The sequence below is a fragment of the Antedon bifida genome, chromosome 4, assembly GCF_963402885.1.
Source record: "Antedon bifida chromosome 4, ecAntBifi1.1, whole genome shotgun sequence".
NCBI lineage: Eukaryota > Metazoa > Echinodermata > Crinoidea > Comatulida > Antedonidae > Antedon > Antedon bifida.
This window is the reverse complement of record NC_136229.1, coordinates 18,028,149-18,043,932: the sequence shown is the minus strand read 5'-3', so window position 1 is coordinate 18,043,932 and position 15,784 is coordinate 18,028,149. Positions and strand designations below refer to the sequence as shown.

The 15,784-nt window shown below is 31.5% G+C and overlaps 1 protein-coding gene across 4 annotated transcripts in view; it reads right to left on the bottom strand.

Annotated features, from left to right (window-relative positions):
* Positions 1-3,933: 3,933 nt before the first annotated feature.
* LOC144839503 (neuronal-specific septin-3-like) overlaps positions 3,934-15,784 on the bottom strand; it is a 34,547-nt gene continuing 22,696 nt past the window's right edge. For 3 of the 4 annotated variants that reach the window (XM_078694891.1, XM_078694890.1, XM_078694892.1), the window contains 8 exons: positions 11,841-12,014; positions 10,575-10,709; positions 9,969-10,050; positions 8,390-8,527; positions 7,685-7,802; positions 7,391-7,486; positions 6,846-6,942; positions 3,937-5,823 (listed from right to left, as the gene is read on the bottom strand). In XM_078694891.1, the coding sequence (XP_078551017.1) occupies positions 5,654-5,823; positions 6,846-6,942; positions 7,391-7,486; positions 7,685-7,802; positions 8,390-8,527; positions 9,969-10,050; positions 10,575-10,709; positions 11,841-11,982 (978 nt within the window). In that variant the 5' untranslated portion in view covers positions 11,983-12,014 and the 3' untranslated portion in view covers positions 3,937-5,653. Of the gene's footprint in view, positions 5,824-6,845; positions 6,943-7,390; positions 7,487-7,684; positions 7,803-8,389; positions 8,528-9,968; positions 10,051-10,574; positions 10,710-11,840; positions 12,015-15,784 lie in introns of all 4 variants that reach the window. The other variant, XM_078694889.1, reaches the window with a different exon arrangement.

The following is a 15,784-nucleotide window of genomic DNA, read 5'->3' as shown; positions in this document are numbered from 1 at the left end:
ATAACTAGTTACCATGGCTCTATAAGATGATGATAACACAATATATGCGCATATATGGCAATATTATCGATAATTATTGAATTTTAAAATATGGATATTTCGGCAATTTTTCGAAAAAAATCCCTGTACAGGGAAATTTTCGAAAAATGGGAAAATTTCGACCCTTTTATTTTTTGCCATAACTAGTTACTATGGCTCTATAAGATGATGATAACACAATATATGCGCATATATGGCAATAATCGCATAAGTATTGCATTTTAAAAAGTGGATATTTTTGACATTTTTCGAAAAAATCCCTGTACAGGGAAATTTTCGAAAAAATCCCTGTACTATAGTACAGGGTAATTTTCGAAAAATGGGAAAATTTCGACCCTTTTATTTTTTGACATAATTAGTTACTATGGCTCTATAAGATGATGATAACACAATATATGCGCATATATGGCAATATTATCGCATAATTATTGAATTTTAAAATATGGATATTTTGGCAATTTTTCGAAAAAAATCCATATAGGCCTACTATAGTACAGGGAATTTTCGAAAAATGGTAAAATTTCGAACCTTTTATTTTTTGACATAACTAGTTACTATGGTTCTATAAGATGATGATAACACAATATATGCGCATATATGGCAATATTATCGCATAAGTATTGAATTTTAAAATATGGATATTTCGGCAATTTTTCGAAAAAAATCCCTGTACTATAGGCCTAGTAGGCCTACAGGGAAATTTTCGAAAAATGGGAAAATTTCGACCCTTTTATTTTTTGCCATAACTAGTTACTATGGCTCTATAAGATGATGATAACACAATATATGCGCATATATGGCAATATTATCGCATAAAAATTGAGTTTTAAAAAGTGGATATTTTGGCTATTTTTCGAAAAAATCCCTGTACTATAGTACAGGGAAATTTTCGAAAAATGGGAAAATTTCGACCCTTTTATTTTTTGCCATAACTAGTTACTATGGCTCTATAAGATGATGATAACACAAAATATGCGCATATATGGCAATATTATCGCATAAATATTGAGTTTTAAAAAGTGGATATTTTGGCCATTTTTCGACCCTTTTATTTTTTGACATAACTAGTTACTATGGCTCTATAAGATGATGATAACACAATATATGCGCATATATGGCAATATTATCGCATAAGTATTGAATTTTAAAAAGTGGATATTTTGGCCATTTTTCGAAAAAATCCCTGCACTATAGTACAGGGAAATTTTCGAAAAATGGGAAAATTTCGACCCTTTTATTTTCTGCCATAACTAGTTACCATGGCTCTATAAGATGATGATAACACAATATATGCGCATATATGGCAATATTATCGCATAAGTATTGAATTTTAAAAAGTGGATATTTTGGCCATTTTTCGAAAAAATCCCTGTACGTATTGAATTTTAAAAAGTGGATATTTTGGCCATTTTTCGAAAAAATCCCTGTACTATAGTACAGGGATTTTTTCGAAAATTGGGAAAATTTCGACCCTTTTATTTTCTGCCATAACTAGTTACCATGGCTCTATAAGATGATGATAACACAATATATGCGCATATATGGCAATATTATCGATAATTATTGAATTTTAAAATATGGATATTTCGGCAATTTTTCGAAAAAAATTCCTGTACAGGGAAATTTTCGAAAAATGGGAAAATTTCGACCCTTTTATTTTTTGACATAACTAGTTACTATGGCTCTATAAGATGATAACACAATATATGCGTATATATATATATACATAAATATTGAGTTTTAAAAAGTGGATATTTTGGCAATTTTTCGAAAAAATTCCTGTACTATAGTAGAGGGAAATTTTCGAAAAATGGGAAAATTTCGACCCTTTTATTTTTTGACATAACTAGTTACTATGGCTCTATAAGATGATGATAACACAATATATGCGCATATATGGCAATATCATCGCATAATTATTGAATTTTAAAATATGGATATTTTGGCAATTTTTCGAAAAAAATCCATATAGGCCTACTATAGTACAGGGAATTTTCGAAAAATGGTAAAATTTCGAACCTTTTATTTTTTGACATAACTAGTTACTATGGTTCTATAAGATGATGATAACACAATATATGCGCATATATGGCAATATTATCGCATAAGTATTGAATTTTAAAATATGGATATTTCGGCAATTTTTCGAAAAAAATCCCTGTACTATAGGCCTAGTAGGCCTACAGGGAAATTTTCGAAAAATGGGAAAATTTCGACCCTTTTATTTTTTGCCATAACTAGTTACTATGGCTCTATAAGATGATGATAACACAATATATGCGCATATATGGCAATATTATCGCATAAAAATTGAGTTTTAAAAAGTGGATATTTTGGCTATTTTTCGAAAAAATCCCTGTACTATAGTACAGGGAAATTTTCGAAAAATGGGAAAATTTCGACCCTTTTATTTTTTGCCATAACTAGTTACTATGGCTCTATAAGATGATGATAACACAAAATATGCGCATATATGGCAATATTATCGCATAAATATTGAGTTTTAAAAAGTGGATATTTTGGCCATTTTTCGACCCTTTTATTTTTTGACATAACTAGTTACTATGGCTCTATAAGATGATGATAACACAATATATGCGCATATATGGCAATATTATCGCATAAGTATTGAATTTTAAAAAGTGGATATTTTGGCCATTTTTCGAAAAAATCCCTGCACTATAGTACAGGGAAATTTTCGAAAAATGGGAAAATTTCGACCCTTTTATTTTCTGCCATAACTAGTTACCATGGCTCTATAAGATGATGATAACACAATATATGCGCATATATGGCAATATTATCGCATAAGTATTGAATTTTAAAAAGTGGATATTTTGGCCATTTTTCGAAAAAATCCCTGTACGTATTGAATTTTAAAAAGTGGATATTTTGGCCATTTTTCGAAAAAATCCCTGTACTATAGTACAGGGATTTTTTCGAAAATTGGGAAAATTTCGACCCTTTTATTTTCTGCCATAACTAGTTACCATGGCTCTATAAGATGATGATAACACAATATATGCGCATATATGGCAATATTATCGATAATTATTGAATTTTAAAATATGGATATTTCGGCAATTTTTCGAAAAAAATTCCTGTACAGGGAAATTTTCGAAAAATGGGAAAATTTCGACCCTTTTATTTTTTGACATAACTAGTTACTATGGCTCTATAAGATGATAACACAATATATGCGTATATATATATATACATAAATATTGAGTTTTAAAAAGTGGATATTTTGGCAATTTTTCGAAAAAATTCCTGTACTATTATAGTAGAGGGAAATTTTCGAAAAATGGGAAAATTTCGACCCTTTTATTTTTTGACATAACTAGTTACTATGGCTCTATAAGATGATGATAACACAATATATGCGCATATATGGCAATATCATCGCATAATTATTGAATTTTAAAATATGGATATTTCGGCAATTTTTCGAAAAATGGGAAAATTTCGACCCTTTTATTTTTTGACATAACTAGTTACTATGGCTCTATAAGATGATGATAACACAATATATGCGCATATATGGCAATAATCGCATAATTGTTGAATTTTAAATAGTGGATATTTTGGCCATTTTTTGGAAAAATGGGCAAATTTCGACCCTTTCCACTTTTTCGACATAACTGGTTATTATATCATATCATATTAAATTGAGAAATGTTCGAAAAATTGCCAAATTTCGACCCTTTTATTTTTGGAAATAACTGGTTACTATATATCATAATTGACATGCGCAGAAACACATACTATGTTCTGCGTATGTTACCTCAATACATAAGTTAAAAAAAATCAACATTTTGGTCATTTTTCTGAAAATGGCAAAATGTTGACACTTTTATTTTTCGACCTAACTGATTCTATCTCATAATTATACGCAGAGGCACCTAATTATTCCTCGATACATAATTTAACAAGTTGACATTTCGGGCATTTTCCGGAAAAATCCCAGTATTTTAAAATTTTATCATGTTATAGTGCCATAGTAACCAAATATGTCAACAATAAAATGCTCAAAATGTTCCAATTTTTGGAAAAAACAAAATATAGACTTAAAATTCAATAATTATGCGATAATATTGCTTTATGCATATATATATTGTTATTGCCATGTTATGTTAAAAAATAAAAGGGTCTAATTTGTTTGGACAAAAATCCCTATACTATAGCATAATATTCATGTACACATAGCAAATTATTTTCATTTTACTATAACAGTTATTTAATACAATAACAAGGCTACATTTGGTCACATTATTCTAAAATAAATGAAGCCAACATAATAGATTATACATATAATGCACTACAGTACATAATTAAGTGCTCCAAATTCAATGCATTATAAATAAAATACACATTAATATATTACAGAAAATATAAACAAAATAACATATGTTCATGACTACAATAAAATAATATTACTAAACTATATGTAAGATTCCATAAATGGAAATTCCAAGTGGTCAAATCCCAGAGAAAAGCCCATTAAAATGTCATCTTTTTTATGGTGATTCTTTACTTACTTTACTAATACTAACTGCCTGGGTATAACGCTTAAATAAATAATAATGTTTACACAACCTACAATAGAAATGAAATAACGTTACTGATGAGGTTTACAATAGACGCATTATCAATTAAGAAAGTAATGAAAGCTATTTCTTAACCATTAATTGAAAAATCTGGTAGAATCCATACTTTGAAATGCAAAACAACCGCATGCAGAATGTGTTCTCTTATGTTTGTAGTCATGACAATAAACAATTATTATTATATCTCTTTTATTATATACTTGCAAATAAAATAGCAGCAAAATAATATATTCTACATTCTATTGGATACAAAATATTAATAGAGTACTATATATAATATGTATTAAGTAAAGAAATGGCAAAATAAACATACAATGAAAAATAAATAAAAAGAATTGACACAGATGAAGTAGACTCCTTCAATACAATACCGGACTCTCTCCCAAAACCACACTTTTCTTGAGGTCTAAAATTGCCCCCGCCGGACCACGGGCTGACCGAATGTCTAGCGCCCTCAGGACCACAGGTTGGCCATGTGTTCCATGTTAGCACCCTCGGGACCACAGGCTGGCCGAATGTCTAGCGTCCTTGGACCACAGGCTGGACCAAAAAGAACCACAGACTGGCCGTGTGTTTCACGACCCCTTTGGCAAATTATTTTTCCAATTCTTGTTCACATTTTGAATACAGTACCAGACATGTTCAGAATATCAGACATATTAGGCAAGCTTCTTATAATAACCTTAAATTAATTGATTTAAATTTTAACTTAACTATGTTGATGCCTTGAATTTAATATAAAGGAGATTTAAATAATTTTCAAGAATTAGAATTTTTAGATATTCACAATTTCATCTTTAAACCCTAAAAACTCATCAGAATTTTAGCAATATATAAATTTTCTTATCATTATTGTATGGTTATTCATTTCCCCCATCTTAGGATATATAAATATCACCTAAACAAATGGATAGTTTATAAACAATTTTACTAGAAAAAAGTACAAATATATTTATTTATCTTGCAAAAATTCACTTATTATTTACTAAATCTACTCAATATTGAATTTAGCAAGCGCTTTCATCAATATCTTTCTTTACTGTTTTACGTGCTTGTAGTCGTTCAAAACGGAAGTTCTCGTAGTGTATGCTATGTGTAACTTCCTTTAAGTCTTGCAGGTGAGTGCGGATTAACATGTCACGAAGGTCGGGAAACTCGCAGTGATGCCGATTTTCGACTAAAAGAAATGAAAAAGACAAAATAAAAGATTATGATAACGATGATGAAAATGATGATGACAATGATAATGATGACAATGGTGATGATCACAATGATAATGATGACAATGGTGATGTCAACAATGGTGATGATGACAACAGTGATGACAATGATAACAATGGTGATGATCACAATAATAATGACAATGGTGATGAACACAATGATAATGATGACGATGGTGATGATCACAATGACAATGGTGATGATCACAATGATGATGATGACAATGATAATGATGGCAATAATGATGACAATGATAATGATGGCAATAATGATGACAATGGTGATGACAATAGTGATGATCACAATGATGACAATGGTGATGATCACAATGATGATGATCACAATGATAATGATTACAATGATAATGATGACAACGGTGATGATCAAAATGATAATGATGATCACAATGATAATGATGGTGATGATCACAATGACAATGATGGCAATAATGACAATGGTGATGATCACAATTATTACAATGATAATGATCACAATGATGATGATCACAATGATGACAATGGTGATGGTCACAATGATGATGATCACAATAATGACAATGGTGATGATCACAATGGTGATGATCACAATGATAACGGCAATGGTGATGATCACAATGATAATGATCCCAATGGTGATGATCACAATGATAATGATGACAATGCTGAGGATGACAATGATTAGGATGACAATGGTGATAACCATAATGATGACAGTGGTGATGATGACAATGGTGATGATGACAATGATGACAATGGTGATGATGACAATGATAATGACAATGGTGATGATCCCAATGATGATGACAATGATAACGATCACAATGGTGATGACAATGATAATGAGTATTATATTTTACTATTTTGAGCACAAAGTTACTAAACTTGAATTAGTTAACGTTAATTAATATTTACTACTTGAATGAAAAAAAGATTTTCGAATGAAATACACTAAATGGACTATATTTATACAATAACACACCTTCAATTAGTCCCCAGTTTGTTTTTCTACCAAGCACTTCCTTGCCTTCAACTTTATGCGCCTTGTCACTGCCAACTACAGCAAACGGCATTTTTTCCTATAAATTACAAACAGAATATTAAATTCTTGATTTTTTGATAAAACTTACATGCTCATGCAGGGCGTACGCACCACCCCAAATTGCAAAAGGTCCACATTTTATAGGGTCTTAAAATAAATCTGTAGTGTATATATATATTGCAAAGTACTCAATATTATGAAAATGGTCCAAAAATATATTAATCCGCACCCACCCAAATAAAATCCTGCGTACAGCCCAGTCATGACTTTGTATGCCTTACAACCAATGTATTAAAATGTCCACTCAGACAAATATTTTATCAAGAAAACAACTGGTAAAAACCAATATAAATAGGGGTTAATCATAATATGTTTAGCAAATCATATATTTCCACTGGTTCATTTCATGAGAAATTGTCCTTAAAACAAAGGGGTTCTACTACAAATACTTGCATACTATTAAAGGTAGTGATTGTTGTTCTTACTCTGAGGGCAGCATTGATGGCTGAGTCTTCTGCGTCTACATCCAGGTCCTTCATTGGGTAAGTGCTTACTTTCTCAGAATTCAATTCATCCCTTATCTATATAAAAAAAAAATACATATTTATTAACCTGAAACTACGTTATTCATTATGAACATTTACACACAGCGCAGAGCGGATGGACGGATGGTTTCCGCTCAGGATAGATACAGATTCTACGTGGTACAAGCTACTCTGAATTACATTAAATATTAAGGATTAATTTGTTGTATTTATTGGTGTGTTTTTTCTATTTACCCTTTTCTTAAACGCATCCCTTTCCTCAACAGTGAGTGTGTCTGACTTTGCTATCACTGGTACAATGTTTACTATCTTGTCAAGTCTTTTCATAAACTCTACGTCCAATGGTTTCAAACTGAAATTACAAAAAGTAAAGTACCATAAAAGGAGAGAAACAAAATGGCTGTTACCCAAACAAAAGCTGAAAACAAATGGACAACATTTAAAATTTAAATTGCAGTGCCAAGAGATTTAATATTTTAAATTACTTCTGTTTGTTTTGTAATGTTTATAAGAACTCTTCAGTGTGTAGGCCAATGTTAAGTCGGGCCTACAGCTTTGTGCCTTTCAGTTGTGTAACTATGATTTTGATTTATTACGAAAATCATCATAATAAACACATACAAAGTGTATGTATAAATTACTGACATTACAAATAAATACATTTAATAAAAATTTTCCAGGATATCCCAAAAAGCTTATTAGCTTTATTTCCATTGGGATCCTAATAGTTACACTTTTACCTCACATCTTGTATCCTTTATTTAAACATTATGTAAACATTTATTGGTCAACTTATCCAACATATTTCATTATTTATCATCTTCTTAAAGTAATTTATTCTTGTTTTTGTTTTATTGTTGTCATTCTTGTTATTGATATTAACTAACATAATTTAATTCATTCTGCACACATTCTGCAGTAACTGCAGTAATTACTCACCTGTGACCTGTTGGTGCAATGAAGTAGAGACAACAATGTACTCTGGTGTCTGGAATGTGTTTCTTTCGACTTGTGTTAATTTCTTCTGACAAATATTTCTCATATTGATCGTTTATGTATTCTATTATGGGCAACCAACTATACAAAAAAATTGATTTCATTATTATTAAAACATCATAATTAAATTTAATAAAATATTATACATGTGTTCTTTCAAGAGGGAAGTATAGACAAAGGGCTAGGTTCAGGAACAAAAAGAGGCTTACTTACTTAATATACAAGAATAATCTATGAATATTCATTAATGGACATAATGTCACCTATTTACTATGAATGAATGAATGAATTTGTTCATTGGCTAAAATAATAGTCACATAATAAATGTATTGGTAACCAAATAGTCTCAAGATTTATTTATTACTCTTAGGAGAAATTTGCCCTGCTTAGGAAGAATTGGAGAGCAAAGTTCTCTCATGTAGAGATATTTCTATTTTAAAATATACATAATATATTTTTAAAATACTGTATAAATCAACGATTTTAACTACAATCAGAAATATAACACACAAATTCAAAGCTTTAGTAGGTAAATGTAGGATATCAATATGAAAGTTCATTAAAGTAATTTATGACTTCCCTGAGGTGGTAGGCATCTGTGGCTTGCTAAAGGAAGCATGTAGTGGGCCTGACATACTCTGCCTCATGCCACATCCTGCCTAGGATAACACCCTATTTCCTACTGGGTCAGCGTAATGGCTTTCATGCTAATGTTTAACATATCAAAACTATGAGATATGGTTGTACAGTAGTTTTCATACATTTATAAAGCTTGGAATTACACATTGTAGATATTGGGTTTCAACCGTTTTTTTTAATGAGAATGAAAAAAACTAATAAATGAGACAATTTTCTGGTGCTGAAACGTAACCATGAAGGTGTTACATTACCATTGATAATACCAGTAATAATGACGGTGAAGGAGAGATGATGTGGATGGAAATAAGTTACTACAAAATCTAAAAAACTATTATCTACCAAAAAAAATAAATTTAAATTTAAATAAATGGTTCATTGAAAAAGATAAATTCACATAGTGAACAAAACTATAAATCTCCAACAACAAGGGGATTGAAGTAGAAGCTTCATATAGTCATCTTAAGTTACTTGTAATAAGAGGGTCAGAAGGGTAAGCAATGCTCCTGGCATCCTCTGCCACTTGATACCAAGTGCTCACTTAGCCCAGTACTTAACTACTGTAGTTACCAGGTGTCATAAATCTATGCCTAGAAAATTATACATGGATACATACATTGAACTACAGTAAGTTAACCTTTTCAAGCGGAAGAGATTAAACTAGGTATTTCAAATTAGCTAGAGAAATTAGAAGGTAAAACATGTGCTTTAATCTTACTAGTTATAGATGGAGTTATAGATAAAGTTGGAGATTCATAAGAAAAGGCCTATTAATAAGAAAGTATTTGCGAGTGACCAGTCGAATACACCTATTGTTAACCCAAGTTACTCAAAAGATGTCTTAAACCCAGGCTGGGCTTATAACTGCATGAGTATGTTTACTTACCAGTTTTCATTATTAATATGATCACCAAATCCTGGGGTATCTGTTACTGTTAACTTCAACCTCACACCTTTCTCTTCAATTACTATAAAAAGATTAACAGAAAAAAATATATATATATACTTATAGTAGAATCAATGTTATATTAAAACCACATGATTGATTAAAAAGACACATTACAGATCATTTCACTTTAGCTGTGCATAAATATGTACCAACTTATGGATGAGTATGCATACTATATTCTGACCAAGTGGTAACACATTTATTGTTAATTACCTATACTATAGGTGGATGAAATCTGCTAGCATATATTTTTACCTATTACTAACAAAACCCCTGCTATGCCCTTGACTTAATGCTAAACAAAAGATAGTAAGTGAAAGACGACAGTAAATATAATACACATTTTAAAACCACTTCCCTTTGCTGTAACATTTACTTTTAACGAAATACAGGTGTTTTTTAATTCTTCTCCCAGATAAACTTTCCCCAGGTATACTACAAGTGCAACAGTGTTCTTACATCCTGCTGTAGATCACACCTTTTCCTTTTATTTCATTCATTTGTTGTTTTTTTCAATACCTTACACACAGTACTTTTTCTTACCATGACTTATAGCTTTAACCTCTACAGTTTTTGGAATGATAGGTTCTTTATTGGTTTCTGGTAAACATGAACGTCTAGCGATTTTGGCTTTAAAAAGTGTGTTCACTAATGTAGATTTACCCAGACCACTGGCACCTGCAAAAAAAAAAAAAAACATTTTTAATTTTAAGAGTTTCCTTTCAAACATTTTCAACAACACCCAAATCCCAGTGTATCTTTTGTACTAGTCTCACCGCAATGTAAATGTATACCCACCAAAGCAGTTTGAACTGATTTTTTAGATAACCCGGTTTGAATCTATATCTAATCTTTCTTTTGTGAATTTTTTACCCAATTACTCATACTTTGATAAAGTTTTTTTTAAATGAATAACGCCGGAGGTCTGTGACCTGGAACAGTCAAACGTAAAGATCAGGGAAGCGAGAGTACAGTGATAAAATACAATTGTTATTGTATGAAAAAGAAGGTTAATAATACACCCTAAAATTAAATGTATTGATAACCGAAAGAAAGTGCAATGGTTGGGAAACTTTTCATTGTATTTTATAAACAGATAAATTGCTTGAAATACAATCAAAATGATAGAAACTATTCTACTCAAAAGTTGTTGAAGTTCAATCGTGTTCAGATTGTCAGGATTATTTAATAGAAAATAAAAGTCACAGCAGTATTTGGGATGCAGTCAGTTCAGTATTAGGACTTACTGACGCCTACATTGTAATTGTTCTCGAAATCTATTATTAGATAGAAGGGAAATCTTTGATTTAAGTTGGTGAAACCTTAAAGCTGATATAAGGTTTCTTTTAGCTACTATTGGCCACTAGGGTTTTACTGAAGCTTTTCTTGGAATAGGGCTGAATCAAACAAATTAATTCCATGAAAATTTTAATTTAGTTGAATGATACAGCACATTCAAGAAAGCTGATGTAGCCTTTGTGACCCAATTTAAGTATGACTCTGTGTCTAATATTGACTTCCAACCATATAGTAGCACAACTAAAACTAGCATAGTGCTTGTATGTAGCTTCTGACATCCTCGGGAACCAACAGTGTCCTTAAGAGGGGTGTCACTTTAATAGGGTTGGCTGTAGTGTTAAAATATATATTGTTCCTCGTTTGGAAAAGGGTCCCTTTTAAGGGTCACAAATGAGAGGTTCTGGGTAGTAGGTTTTTATTAGGTTCCAAGCATTTATTTAACGCACATTACGGCCTAATGACCATACCATTTTCATAAATATCAACATACTACACACTATTATTACTTACCAACCATCATAATATTAAACTCAAATCCTCGTTTTAATGCCTTGCGTCTGATCTGTTCTTGAATTGTATCGATTCCTACGTAGCCAGTTACTTCAGTCTTGAGGGCGCCCCATTCTGTTGTCTGAGCCATCGTCTCTGACATGATTGTTACAAAATCAACAAATTTCAAATCACCTGCAAATATATCATAATTAATAATAGGCTGTAGGTACAGAAGGCAAGAGGTTTGTCTTCATTTATCTTTACACTGTAACAATAGAAAATATTATTTATTATCTGTACCTATGTTTCCTGTGACTTAATTTGTTTGTTTTTTCAAGGCAAAATTTCAATTGGTGGAAATTTCAAAGGTACAATTGGAAATGGAAAGTCATTATTGGAAAGCAATACAGTATCATGCGATAATATGAACTTTTGAGAACAATAGGAATACTTGGAAATGATGATGTTCAACAACGCATGAATTATACATATGGACAAATATTTACAATTTGTAAGTCACTTTGATCCCACTTAGGCTTAAAAAGTGTAATGCTTTGTTTTAACATAGAGGAAATAAACCTATCTATAAATCTATATACCAGGACCAACATTAGTTGTTTTACTCAGTAGGCAAAAGCTACAATATTTTTCAAGCTAAAGCTCTGTCTACACTATCAAACTTTATGCGACAACAAAATGTGATGTGCCCATATATGGACATGATGATGTCATATAACTACCAAATTTGGGTGCATTGCTACCATATTTGGACACATCACACTTTTTGTCACATACACTTTGATAGTGTAAATAAACACAAAGTAATTTTGTGATATGATGAACATTGCTAAAGCTGCACTCAACAAAAAAACATTTTTCTGCACTTCAAACTCACCCGCCTTTAAAAATATTTTAAGGTTGAAAAAAAATTGAACACCACACTAAATGAAAGTATAATAAAGTTTTCCACCTAGGATGTTTATGTTATGTGCCGAAAAAGAGGTGAAGTTACTCTTTGCTGAACTATTAACCCTAATATTGCCTTAAGTCACAATATACTCATCCCTGGATAACATGACTTGTAAGAACCTGTACTAATTATGTGAGATTTAGCAGCAAATTCCATGTAACATAATATGCTAATCATGAAATGTGCTGCTAGCCGCTTATTGCCCCAGGCAACTAGAGATCGAGAAATTCTACAAATTCATATTTGCAACCATGGATGACCAGAAATTTAAAATACCTTTAGAATTAATATCTAGCAGTATAAAATGCAATCTAAAAAGCAAACTTTCCAGACTGGACATCAATGACCAGTCCAAGGGTGTCCAGTTTATGTAGTTCACTGTACTATGAGCAAATGCCACTTTGTAATTTCATAATATTATTTTAGCATACAGGTGTTTGTAGAAAAATCCAAGTGTGGGTGGCAGTTTGAAAATACTGTAGCATTTGGATTTAGGAAGGTATGGAGAAGCAAACATGACAAACTGTAATGTAACTTCTAAGGTAAGGTAAAATAGTTTAAAATATACTGTACATTCATTAACACTGGCCAGGGCTTACTTATATCCACATGATACTACTATGCATCAATCAAGAACTTCAAGTTTGGCTTAATAATCCACATCATTAAAGCAACACTGCCTTGTCAAATTCACAGATTCTGTTCAGACTTCTTATTTTTATGATAATGATATGTAATCGGTGAAATTCTTGCGAGTATTGAATCAATTATCCAAGCCTTCATGAGTCATAATGAATCTCTTAGGTTTGATCTAGCTTGACAAGTTAAACGAGGGGTATTTGCTACACTTAGTATTCACTTTCATATTTCATTGCCCATGGCACTAACTTCTTGAGTTGCATTTCAATTATTCTGTACTAGGGTATCACATTTGTAAGTAGTTAAAATAGCAGTATGCCAACGGTAGGTGTGTTTGTGCATTTCTTTATGAAAATACAGTAGAGCCTCTATTAAGGGGACAGATTTGGAAACCAATCCATTAATAAATAGGGGTGTCCCATATGTTGTTCTTCATCGCTTTAAACCCAAGTCCCCTTGATAGCACTGTCCCAAATGAGGGGTTTTACTATAATTTTAATGTAATAAAGTTCTGTATCGTAAAACATAAGCCCAAATAAAATGCAGATATAGCCCCTCAAATATAAGCCCATGCTGACACAAGCCTCCAGAATACTACTACACTGCTAACCACAAATCACTGACAATTGATAATTGAACAAAAGAAAGTCAGGCATGAACGGTTTGATGTAATTGATTCTGAACCCTGGGAAAATGGGAAGAGCTTCATATGGGATATTATGGATGATAACGTGTAAACAGAAATAGTTAGGCAGCTGACATAACATTCACTACAATGTTACAAAATTATTGATTTATTAATTAATCCGCATCAATAAACATTATGATTTAATTAACTGATTATCATCATAATAATAATAAAGAAGCCCATACTATGATTTTGAGATAGGCTTCTTTTCGAGATTACTTTTGGAAACCACAGGATAATTTAATACCTCATGTACAGAGGGCTTTTTTCAAGGTGGGCTTCTTTTCGAGGTTGTACAGAAGCATGCCCAGAAAGACAGTTGTTAGAGACTACATTGTAATAATCCAAAATAGTATGAAATAGTAGTACTAAAAAGTACAAACACAGCTTTGTTAATTGCCATTGTCTTCATCTGTGACAATCATCACACAAGTGACTCACTTAACACACACACATGTGCTCAACTCGCGCAACAAATTTCCACATCCTTGTCTCTCAGTAAGTACACACACACAGTCATGATATGAGTAAACTTGTATCAACGGCCATCTGTTATGTACCTTCACAAACACTTAGTAAATCTTAGAAAACCCTAATTTTACGAAACAAAGTGGTTTATTACTGAATACCTCCAATTAAGGACCACTATAATGTTAGTATTAATACTATTACGACTATTAATTAATATAATCAATTTTGTTCTTGAACAAGATCTGATTGAGGTATTCTAAATCACCACCACGAAGTGATAATTCACAACTCTGTCTTATCTTGACCAGTCTGACAACACATATGATCATCAACAACACCGCTAAACATTGGTTTAGCTTCCCTGCCTGCCATTTCAGAAGCCCAGTCTAAAAATGTCTTGCTTTACCTGTATAGTAACTCAGCTATGTCTGTTGTGCCGCTTCTAAACTCAATATGAACATCTGTTTGCCGACTTAATAATAAATACTTATTCAATTCTCACTAAATCCTTTTACAAGTAAATCTCAAGATGTACTTATGTCTGCAATGACAGATTCCTCAATTAAAATATGTGGATTAAGTCAGTTGGCAAATAAACTGTAAATAAGTATAAATATTTTAGGAGATATTAGAAGTCATATGCCTGGTATTCCTATAAAATATATTTGACATTCTATTCTCTCTTAGCTTTGGTTACAGTGGGCTCTCCCAACTTCAAACTCTTTAAAAACCGGAAACTCTCTCTAACGAAGACTTTCTTGATGTTCAAAAGGTCCAAATTCTTTTTTACCATTAAAATTTGACATTTGTCTTTTGAAATATCAGAATTTCTGTAAAATGAAACAAATTAGACTAGCCCATGGCCCTGGGTGTATTGGGAGTTGACTATATTCTGCTCAAGTTAAACAATAAGCGGTGCAAATACTATAGAAAAATCAGGATGATGAAGGGAAAGTTAAAAAAGCTTTTAATAATTTGGCCATCTTTCTCCTCAACTACATCAAATACGTTTATGCTCAAATACACTAAAACAAAGATGTTTTTTCCCATAGATAATTACAAAACATATCAAGAAACATTTGTTTCTTTATTAGCTGAGTCACTTAAGGTTCTAGGTTACAACCTTGTAATAAACACAGTGTCATCAGTAGATAAATGAGATTCTTTGAAATGTCACCATAAGTGACATCTATT